Genomic DNA, 10,836 nt, shown 5'->3' with positions numbered 1-10,836 from the left:
CAACAAAAATAAGCAAAGACTCACAAAGACTTGGAGAGCAGAAATCATTTCAGAAAGCGGGGGAGGCGTGCCTAATGCACTTTGGTGGACAGATATTGGTGATTTGGAGGTGGGATCATTAATTCTGAGGAGGTGAAAGCAGTGAAATAACTATAGGCTAGTAAACCAAGATGACCTGAAAAAAAAATAAGATATGTTATTAATATCTAAGAAAAGGCAGTCAATTGAATGCTATTCAACTTTTACAAAAAAGGAAATTCTGACACATGCTATACTCTGAATGTATCAGGCATGAACAGGCAAAGAGTAGATGATTTCATTTATCTGAAGTACCTAGAATAATCGAATTCATAGTGACAGAGAGTATAATAGTTTCTAGGGGGTGTGGGTGCAGGGAGAAATTGATACCTATTGTTTTATTACACAAATTCAGTTTGAGATGGTGTAAAAAATTTTAGTCTTACATTAGCATATATATACATACACACACACACACATATATATATATAGTTAATGGAGAGAGATAGGGAGTCACCTACAGCCCTGCTTCATCACTCACAAAGCTTTCCCCCTGCAGGTGAGGACCGGTGGCTTGAACCCGGGTCCTTGTGCGCTCAACCAGGTGAGCCACCACCCAGCCCCCACAATTGAAATACATGGAAAAGTAATTCAAATCTTGTTTTCTTTCTTGCCATTAAAATGAAGTGCTGGGTCAGCAAAACAGATTACTTGACAGTACATCTACTTTGCAGGGCTCACCAGCCTGGTTTGAACTGGGCACCACCACATAGAACGAAGCCTCCCTACTACTGTTGTGTCTTTTGCTCAAGCACTATCTCTTCCTATCTAAAAAGTCAGACTCTGGCTTCTCTTCCGATCTTATAACTCTATAGCCTTTTACTATCTGAAGAAGTTGACCCAGGGCAGTGAAGGCCTGACAAAGACAAAACAAAAAATGCCATTTCTTTGCTTAAGCTTTTGTTTTTGCAATGTAATAACAGCTACTACATATTGAAAATTTGCTCAGTACTGGCACAATCCATAGAGAACCCGAGTCAGAGTAATCAATTAATTGATCTAAAATCAAACAGCTAATGAGGGGGTTATTTCCTAAAATTCTAGAATTGGAATTCAAACCTTTCAGGTTCTCAACACTTTTTTTTTTCCCCTTTAGGGTTATCGCTGGTGCTCAGTGCCAGCACTAAGAATCCACTGCTCCTGGTGGCCATTTTTCCCATTTTTTAATTGGACAGGACAGAGAGAAATTGAAAGGGGAAGAGGAGATAAAGAGGGAGAGAGGGCGGGAGTAGATAGCATAATGGTTATGCAAAAAGCCTCTCATGTCTGAGCCTCCAAAGTCCCAAATTCAATCCCCTGCACCACCAAAAGCCAGGACTGAGCAATGCTCTGGTTAAAAAAAAAAAAAAGGGGGGGGGAAGGAAAAATAGTCACCTGCAGACCTAACACTCCTTGTTAAAGGTCTCCCCTACAGGTGGGGAAGTCAGGGGCTCGAACCCGGGCCCTTGCGCTTAGTACTATGTGCATTTAACCGGGTGCACCAGCGCCCCTTATTTTTCATCAGTCCCCAGACTGTTTGGCTATCTTGCCACTTTTGAGGGAGATGGGAAATTATGCCAACTTTTTTTAACTATTTGCAAGAAAAAAATAAAAAACAAACAAATACTCCAAAAGGAGTGTTTGATGTTGTATTTTATACGTGATATATTTTGAAGGCTTTGACCATCAGCAAACAGAGAGGAAAAGCAAGCAAAATGAGTCTAGACAACCCCCCACCTCCACCCCAAGTCCATTGCCACCTGTCATAGAATAGAAGGGCCAGCAGGCCTCTGCTTGCGGTACTTATCTAGGAATTACGGCCCCGCAGCCCCGGGCCAGGCGGGCTCCCAGGTACAGCGGCCGGCCCGGGGGCGCATGCGCAGTGCCGCTTCGTTCCCGGGTTTAGCTGCTAGGCGCGGCAGGTTCTCACAATGGGTTCCCGTTGGGCCTCTTCTTTTCCGCCCCCGGGGATCTGGGTCGTGCAGTCTGTCCTCCCGGCACCCCCTGGCATTCCCAGCCCGGCCCCAATCTGGCACACAGCCTCACACCCTCTGACCCCGCGTTGCACAATGCCAGAACAAAGTGTGCAAGGGTGTGCACCCCGGTGCCCCTGCCCCTGGGCGGGGACGCTCGGCGGCAGATCGAGCAGCCCAGGCGGCGAGCGCACGGTCCTGCCGAGGCCCTCGGATCCCGGTCCTGCGAGCACCCCCCGCGCCAGCCCACCCGCCCCGGGAGCCGCCGCCGCCGCCCCGCAGCGCCCCCTCGCAGGCCTGAGCGATGGCGGAAGTCCACAGACGTCAGCGTGCCCGGGGTGCGGGACAAGCCCCCGCCGAGCCGTCGGCGCGCAGACATGAGGAGGAGCTGGGCATGGCGCCGGCCGAAACGCTGACGGTCTTCCTCAAGCTGCTGGCCGCCGGCTTCTACGGCGTGAGCTCCTTCCTCATCGTGGTGGTCAACAAGAGCGTGCTCACCAGCTACAGGTGCGGGGCGGCCCGAGTGGCGGCCGGGCTAAGTTGCGCGCGGGCCGGGGGCTCCGGGGAGGCGGCTGGGGGGCTCCGGGGAGGAAGATGGGGGCTCCGGAGAGGCGGCCGGGGGGCTCCGGGGAGGCGGCTGGGGGCTCCGGGGAGGCGGCCGGGGGGCTCCGGAGAGGCGGCCGGGGGGCTCCGGGGAGGCAGCTGGGGGGCTCCGGGGAGGCAGCTGGGGGGCTCCGGGGAGGCAGCTGGGGGCTCCGGGGATGTAACCGGGGGTCTCCGGAGAGGCGGCCGGGGGGCTCCGGGAAGGCAGATGGGGGGCTCCGGGAAGGCAAATGGGGGGCTCCGGGGAGGAAGATGGGGGCTCCGGGGAGGCGGCCGAGGGGCTCCGGGGAGGCAGATGGGGGCTCCGGGGAGGTAACCGGGGGTCTCCGGGGAGGTAACCGGGGGTCTCCGGGGAGGCAGATGGGGGGGCTCCGGGGAGGCGGCCGGGGGTTTGGGGGAGGCAGCTGGGGGGGCTCAGGGGAGGCAGCAGGGCGGTGGGGGCTGCGGGTTCAGATCCCCGCGCACGGCGTGTCCTGTCCTGCAGCTCCCGGGGAAGCCGCCCAGCAGAGCGACCCCGCCAAGTTGCTTCCTGGCTGATCTGGGGCTCCAGAGCCTGCGAGGCTGGAGGGGGCGAGGGAGGGCTGCCCCCCCCCACCTTTCCCGGCTGCTGGGCTCCGGGTCCCCTCTGCACTGACAGCCCCTGGGGGGGATTGCGCACCCCTCCCCCATTTCAGACCAGGTTAGCCCACTCTCATGCTGTCCCCGCCACCCTCCTCAACCGTTGCCCATGTCTTCACTTGCTTTTAAAAATCTTTTTATTTAAATATATATATATATATATATATATATATATATATATATATATATATAGGATAGAAATTGAGAGGGAGGAGGAGCTAGAGGGGAAGAAACAAAGAGACCTGCAGCTCTACTTCGACACTCGGGGCTTGAACTTGTGTCCTTGTGCACTGTAATGTGTGTGCTTAACTAGGTGCACCACCACCAGGCCCCTGGCTTCATTTCCTTTAACATAAAAAGTAATAACAATCCATTGTAGGTAACCAAGTGAAGTTGCAGGACAAGATGAGTTGAGACAAGCTGTAGCTTGAGGCTATCAAGTCAGCCTGGTTGGCTGGCCCAAGGCTGGGATTAAAAAAATACACACACACACACACACACACACACACACACACACACACACCCGCCTTTTACTCCCATCAGTTTTCTTTTAAGATAAGGGTCTGGTTCTATGGGGGTGTTTTGTCTCAAGATGCATTGCTGATGTGCAAAGGACTTTGACTCATTTTTTTTTTCTCTCTGCTTCTTTTCTTGATGGTCTCTGTAGATTTCCTTCCTCACTATGTGTTGGACTTGGCCAGGTTAGTGGAATCTTCTTCATTTCGCGGTTTGTGGTGTTGGAACTTGTGTGAGTGTGTGTGTCTATATGGAGAACACTGAGCCTGTGTTCTCTGTTTACAGATGGTGGCTACAGTGGCAGTTCTCTGGGTGGGAAAGGCACTCAGAGTAGTCAAGTTTCCTGATCTTGACAGAAATGTACCTCGAAAGGTAAAAAAAAAAAAAAAAAAAATTCTGAAAGACTACACTGTGGACTACCCCATAATAATCCTGGGTCCATACACCCAGAGGGATAAAGAATAGGGAAGCTGTCAAGGGAGTGGGTGGGATACGGAGCTCTGGGGGTGGGCATTGTGTGGAATTGTAACCTTCTTATAGTCTTGTCAATATTTCCATTTTATAAATAAAAATCTTTTTTAAAAAATGGCAACCTGGAAATCACCCAAATCACTGAATCCACAGTGACACAATGGGCATGATTCAGGTAAAGAAATACGTGTAGTAATGTGTCGAAGGAAAAAAAAGTCCTCCAGTCTCCCTAAAATTAAGAAAAAGAGTCCTCTGAAATCTTGTTTTCTGTTTTAGCTAATGAACACTTGAGAGTATGACAGTTCTGTGCTTTCTCGATTTAGCTAATCGTTGTTGGGGGTGGGGGGTTGCCTTGATTTTCTTCTTCTGTTTGCCTCTGCTTAACTCCACACGAGGATCAATTACTTTTCCTTTACTGCTGATATTGGAGCCACAGGCTACTGTGTTACTTACTATATTTAAAGAAAATGAAATTTCTCTCCAGTAGGGTTTGATCCAGTATGGTTCTGTCTGTCCCTCCCACTCTCTTAGTTTCTCCTCCCTCCCTTCTTTTCTGCCCTAATAGCGCTATTTATCCAGGGATAATGCTTGGGTGCGTCATAGGGGGTCAAAGTTGAATGTTTGAACTAATTTTGTGGTTTCAGTGGATTTTGATTCTATAAATAAAATTGTTTCTGGTTCAAAGGGCCTCTTTTTTGCTATCTATATTATTGAGTTTGTTATTTCTTTTTACAATTTTCTAGACGTTCCCACTACCTCTACTATATTTTGGGAACCAAATCACAGGACTGTTCAGCACAAAGAAACTCAAGTACGGATAACTTTATTTTAATGTAATGTATTCTTTAAAATTATGAATGTTGGATAGTTCGTACATTGTTGTTTTGTTTTGTTTTAACACCAGATCACTGCTCAGCTCTGGTTTATGTTGGTGTGGGGGATTGAACCTGGGACCTCAGAGCCTCAGACATGAGAGTTTATTTGCATAGCCATTATGCTATCTGCCCTGCCCAACTACATTGTTTTTGAATCTGGAAAAAATGAACCGACTAGAATGCTTCTGTTAATTAAAAATTAAATAACGAGAATCCAATTTCTGCTTAAACTTGTTAAGTTTTAAGAGAAAGATGAGCTTCTGTTTGATTTTTCCTAGCTTTGGCATTATACTGTGAAAAGAGTTCCATCTGTTTTCCTGGCCTGCAGTGGTGAAGGATCTCTTCTGGGGGGGGGGTCCAGCTTATTAATACAGTTAATAAATATTACAACTTAGGCAGATTCCACTAGAAAAATTAGAGGGGAGGTATGAGAATGTTTACAGTTTTTCTTGTAACATGAAGTATTTAAAAATCTTTGAATTTGGGAGTTGGGCGATAGCGCAGCAGGTTAAGCTCACGTGGCGCAAAGCCCAAGGATCAACGTAAGGATCCTGGTTTGAGCCCCTGGCTCCCCACCTGCAGGGGAGTCGCTTCACAAGCAGTGAAGCAGGTCTGCAAGTGTCTATCTTCCTCTCCCCCTCTCTGTCTTCTCCTCCTCTCTCCGTTGCTCCCTGTCCTATCCAACAATGATGACATCAATAACAACAACAATAATAACCACAATAAAAGAACAAGGGCAACAACAAAAAAAAGGGAATAAATAAATATTTTTTTAAAATCTTTGAATTTATGACTGTTCAAACTCATTAATAATGAGAAGCCATAAAAATGAATAGAACCCTGACAAAAATATGATTCCTGTCTGCCATGGTAGTATTCCTGTATGGGCAACATAGTCAGCTTTAGAAAGTAGTAGTAACTCTATTCCAGGCCAGATTGCCTTGTTATTCACTCGTCTCTCATTTCTTGACTTCTTCAGTTCACTATAGAATATATTGGGTGTACATAATATTAAAACTGCTTAGCAGAAACCTGTGGTGGCATCACCACTTTCAGTTGCGCTAAACCTTTGGCATATTAGGTGACTAAAACCATGGAGAGGCCTCTGAGGCATAGGCACGGTTCAAAAAAACAAGACCAGTTTCTTTAAAACGGAGAAATATGTCAGAGTGAACTGGATGATATATCTGGAAAGGGCCCCCAGAGAAAGTGAGGTGTATTGTAGGTGGAGTATGCTTTCCCAACTCATCAGCCTCTTTCAAATGCCACAGAGAGTTGCTTACAGAGAGTTTGTTCTGTGGAGGATAGATAGCATAATGGTTATGCAAAGAGACTCTCATGCCTGAGGCTCCAAAGTCCCAGGTTTAATCCCCACCTTAAGTCAAAGCTGGACAGAGCTCTGGTAAAAGAGAGAGAGAGAAAGAGAGAGAGAGTGTGTCCTTACTGATTCATTGTCACCCATCCCTCCCTTCTGTCTTTGATTGTAACTAAATACAAGACTCTTTGGCGTGAGGAGAGGTATATTTAAAAATTATATCATGCTAAAAGAAACTGTTGAGTGGGAACAAAGTACTTTGAGCATAAAGAGAAAGACATGTAGCTTTTCATATATGTTGTTTGAATGGTTAAAGAGTGGGACAAGAGGTCCATCCATGCAGACAGGAAAAAGACATTTTTTTCTATTAAAGACTAACAGAATCATCATTGAATGTGTTTACGGAGAACCAGGACAAAATGAAAACATGAATGCTTTTAGTTTTTGATAATAGATACAATGTTTTATTTATTTTTTTTAAAGATTGTATTTATTCATGAAAAAGATAGGAGGAAAGAGAGAAAGAAGCAGACATCACTCTGGTACATGTGCTGCCGGGGATTGAACTCAGGACCTCATGCTTGAGAGTCCAATGCTTTATCCACTACACCATCTCCCGGACCATAATACATGTTCTTTCTGTTTCATATAACTTGTCTTATTTCTCTTAGTTTCATTAAAATGGCCCTTTCAGTCTTTCAAATTGAGAATTATTTCTAGAGAATAATAGGGGTTTGTTTATCACAGATTAGTCATGGAAATTATATAACAAGAAGGGATTAGCCTTATTTTTTTTTAAATAGAGGATTAGTGAATGCTAGCTTTAAAATAATTTTTTAACTTTATTTTACCTATTTTTTTTTTAATGCAGCTTGCCTATGTTTACAGTTCTGCGAAGGTTCTCTATCCTGTTTACAATGTTTGCTGAAGGAGTTTTACTCAAGTGAGTTAAATTTATTTTATCTAGTCTTTAAGAAACTTCCATCTCTTTGAAAAGGTGTCCAGGTCATATGCAGTGTTAAAATTATTTTTCTTCTACTTTTTTCTTTTCTTTTTTTTTTTTAATATTTAATTTATTTATTATTGGACAGTGACAGAAATTGAGAGTGGGGAGGAGATAGAGATGCCTGCAGCCCTGCTTCACCATTTGTGAAGCTTTCCCCCTGCAGGTGGGGTCCGGGGCTTGAACCTGGGTCCTTGTGCATTATAACATGGCATTTAACCAGATATGTCATTACCTGGCCCCACTTCTGCTTTTTCTTTTGAGAAGTTTCAATAATCTCCCAAACTTTAGGAATTGATATGTCATGGAACAGTAATTAGGCAGATTATCAGTTGGATTTGGGAAGCTGTTTGAGCGTTCTTGAAGATATACTTTTAAGAATTCCTGGACTACTCCAGAGTAAAGCTAAAGCATAGTCACTGATAAAGGTTTTAAATTGTATTTGTCTGGACTGCTTTTATGAGAAATGTGTGAAATTTGAATTTGTGAGTGGTCAAACTCATGAATAATGAGAAGCCATAAAAATGAATATAATTATTGGGCTATTGGAAAAGTCACTGTGTATCTTTCTATGCTTTTTTTTTTTTTAGATTTTATTTATTTATTCATAAGAAAGACAGGAGAAGAGAGAGAACCAGAAATCACTCTGGTACATGTGCTTCCAGGGATTGAACTCGGGACCTCATGCTTGAGAGTCCAATGCTTTCTTTATCCACTGTACCACCTCCCAGACCACTCCATGTTTCTTTTTTTTTTTTTTAATTCTTTCTTTTTTTATTTTTAAATTTATTTATTTTCCCTTTTATTGTCCTTGTTGTCTTTTTATTGTTGTTGTAGTTATTATTGTTGTTATTGATGTCGTCGTCGTTGGATAGGACAGAGAGAAATGGAGAGAGGAGGGGAAGACAGAGAGGGGGAGAGAAAGACAGACACCTGCAGACCTGCTTCACCACCTGTGGACCGACTCCCCTGCAGGTGGGGAGCTGGGGGCTCGAACCAGGATTCTTACGCTGGTCCTTGTGCTTTGCGCCATGTGCGCTTAACCCGCTGCGCTACTGCCCGACTCCCCACTCTGTAAAAATACATCATGACTTTTCAGGTCGTCCGATATATGAGAATTTAAGTTCTTATTTCATCAAAGAAGTTCTTTTAACTATCTTGCTCACTGGAAATAATGAATAGGTGATTCTTTATAACCTTTTAAAAGAGACTATATCATTTCTTTGTCTGGTGTTATAAATATGTCTTTGTGGATCACTTGCCAACCATTCATCTTTCATTTTTGTAGGAAGAATTTTTCTTGGGGTATCAAGATGACTGTATTTGCAATGATTATTGGAGCCTTTGTAGCTGCCAGGTAAGATCCATGTCTGTTTTATTAGAAGTGACTTATAATGATCAATTATTTTTTTGTTGTTTCTTTTTTTTAAATATTTATTTATTTCCTTTTTGTTGTCCTTGTTGCTCTTCTTATTGTTATTGTTGTTATTGATGTCACTGTTGTTAGATAGGACAGAGAGAAATGGAGAGAAGAGGGGAAGACAGAGAGGGGGAGAGAAGGATAGACACCTGCAGACCTGCTTCACCACCTGTGAATCGACTCCCCCTGCAGGTGGGGAGCCGGGGCCTCAAACCAGGATCATTACTCTGGTCCTTAACCCGCTGTGCTACCGCCTGACTCCCTGATAATGATCAATCGTAAATATTTTTTGTAGGCTGAATATGAATTATGTTTTTGAAAAGTATTCAGTAATACTTTGAAAGTTAAATCTCATTAACTAAGATTAAGCCTGACAAAAGCAGATTCTTAGATTTAGAAAAGCAAAATTTCTTTCTTTTTTTTTTTTTTTTAAGATTTTATTTATTTATTCATGAGAAATGATAGGAGGAGAGAGAGAACCAGACATCACTCTGGTACATGTGCTGCCAGGGATTGAACTTGGGACCTCATGCTTGAGAGCCCAATGCCTTATCCACTCTGCCACCTCCTGGTCCACAAAAAGCAAAATTCCCTTGGTTGATGAGGGTACTGGCACATCTTTTGGGGAGAAGTGATATTTTTCTCTTGAGATAACAGCTGTCATATAAAACAACAGTTCTGGGGCTGAACAGTGGTATACCTGGTTAAGCGCACACATTACAACAAGGACCCAGGTTCAAGCCCTTGGTCCCCACCTGCAGAGGGAAGGCTTCACGAGGGGTGAAGCAAGGCTGCAGGTGTCTCTCTGTCTCTCTTTCTCTCTCCCTCCTCCTCTCTCAATTTCTCTCTGTCTCTATCCAATAATTTCTGTATCTACCCAATACTACATAAATAAATAAATAAATAAAAGTAAAACAGGGCAGGGGTAGACAGCATAATGGTTATGCAAACAGACTGTCAAGCCTAAGGCTCCAAAGTCCCAGGTCAATCCCCTGTACCACCATAAACTAGAGCTGTTCAGTGCTCTGGTAAAAAAATAAATAAAAATAAAACAACCTCAATAAAATTAAAAGGTTTTTTAAAAGCTGGCCTTGTATAATTTAGCATTTATCATACCCTTTTCTGTTTATTAAGCACATACCGTACACCACAGAATATGTTTGAAATTTTGTAGGTATTTTTTATGTACTCTTTACAACAGCTCAGGGAGATATAGTTTTCCTGTGTTATAATTGAGGAAACTTGAGTTCTACATTCAATAACTTGGTCAAGGTTACTTAACTTGTAAATGAAATTGTACAAGTTCAGTTTCACACATCCTGTGAGTTAACACCTCACAGGTTCATTAAGCAATCTTTTTTTTTTAATATTTATTTATTCCCTTTTGTTGCCCTTGTTTTTATTGTTGTTGTACTTATTATTGTTGTTATTGATGTCATCGTTGTTGGATAAGGTGGAGAGAGGAGAGAAAGACAGAGAGGGGGAGAGAAAGATAGACACCTGCCGACCTGCTTCACTGGTGGTGAAACGACTCCCCTGCATGTGGGAGCTGGGGGCTCGAACCAGGATCCATATACTGGTCCTTGAGCTTTGTGCCACATGCGCTTAACCGCTGTGCTACCCCCAACTCTCTAAGCAATCATTTGTAAGTATTCCATTTCTACTACGTCTCAGACATTGTTCAAGTGTGATCTGAGCGAGACCTTTTCTTTACATGCTGACATTTTCACCTGGTTACCTCACCACCTCTGCAATATGTCCTCTTTCGTGTGAACCTTTGAGGTGGTTGACAACTGCATCCTTTCTGCCTGCTATGAATGTATTGTTGTGTCTAGTGGCTTATTATGCTAGTAACTTACAAGGCTGGTTATTACTAGTGATTGTAGTGAAATGTTAGTTACTTTTTATTTCCGAGGACTCCACTGTTGAGCTTGAAATTACAAACTATGATAAGAATCAAGGAATACTAGAAGGTCACAATATAT

General features: G+C 43.9%; 1 protein-coding gene across 1 annotated transcript in view; it reads left to right on the top strand.

The window, feature by feature from the left end:
• Positions 1 to 1,993: 1,993 nt before the first annotated feature.
• The window catches only part of SLC35D1 (solute carrier family 35 member D1), a 45,579-nt gene continuing 36,736 nt past the window's right edge, over positions 1,994 to 10,836 (top strand). Inside the window, exons 1-6 of the mRNA XM_007528246.3 lie at positions 1,994 to 2,537; positions 3,919 to 3,952; positions 4,053 to 4,139; positions 4,982 to 5,049; positions 7,300 to 7,371; positions 8,720 to 8,788. Of these exons, the coding sequence (XP_007528308.1) occupies positions 2,335 to 2,537; positions 3,919 to 3,952; positions 4,053 to 4,139; positions 4,982 to 5,049; positions 7,300 to 7,371; positions 8,720 to 8,788 (533 nt within the window). The 5' untranslated portion in view covers positions 1,994 to 2,334. The remainder of the gene's footprint in view (positions 2,538 to 3,918; positions 3,953 to 4,052; positions 4,140 to 4,981; positions 5,050 to 7,299; positions 7,372 to 8,719; positions 8,789 to 10,836) is intronic.

The sequence above is a fragment of the Erinaceus europaeus genome, chromosome 13, assembly GCF_950295315.1.
Source record: "Erinaceus europaeus chromosome 13, mEriEur2.1, whole genome shotgun sequence".
Classification (NCBI taxonomy): Eukaryota; Metazoa; Chordata; class Mammalia; order Eulipotyphla; family Erinaceidae; genus Erinaceus; species Erinaceus europaeus.
The sequence above is the reverse complement of the archived record's forward strand: the minus strand, read 5'-3'. Positions and strand labels throughout refer to the sequence as shown.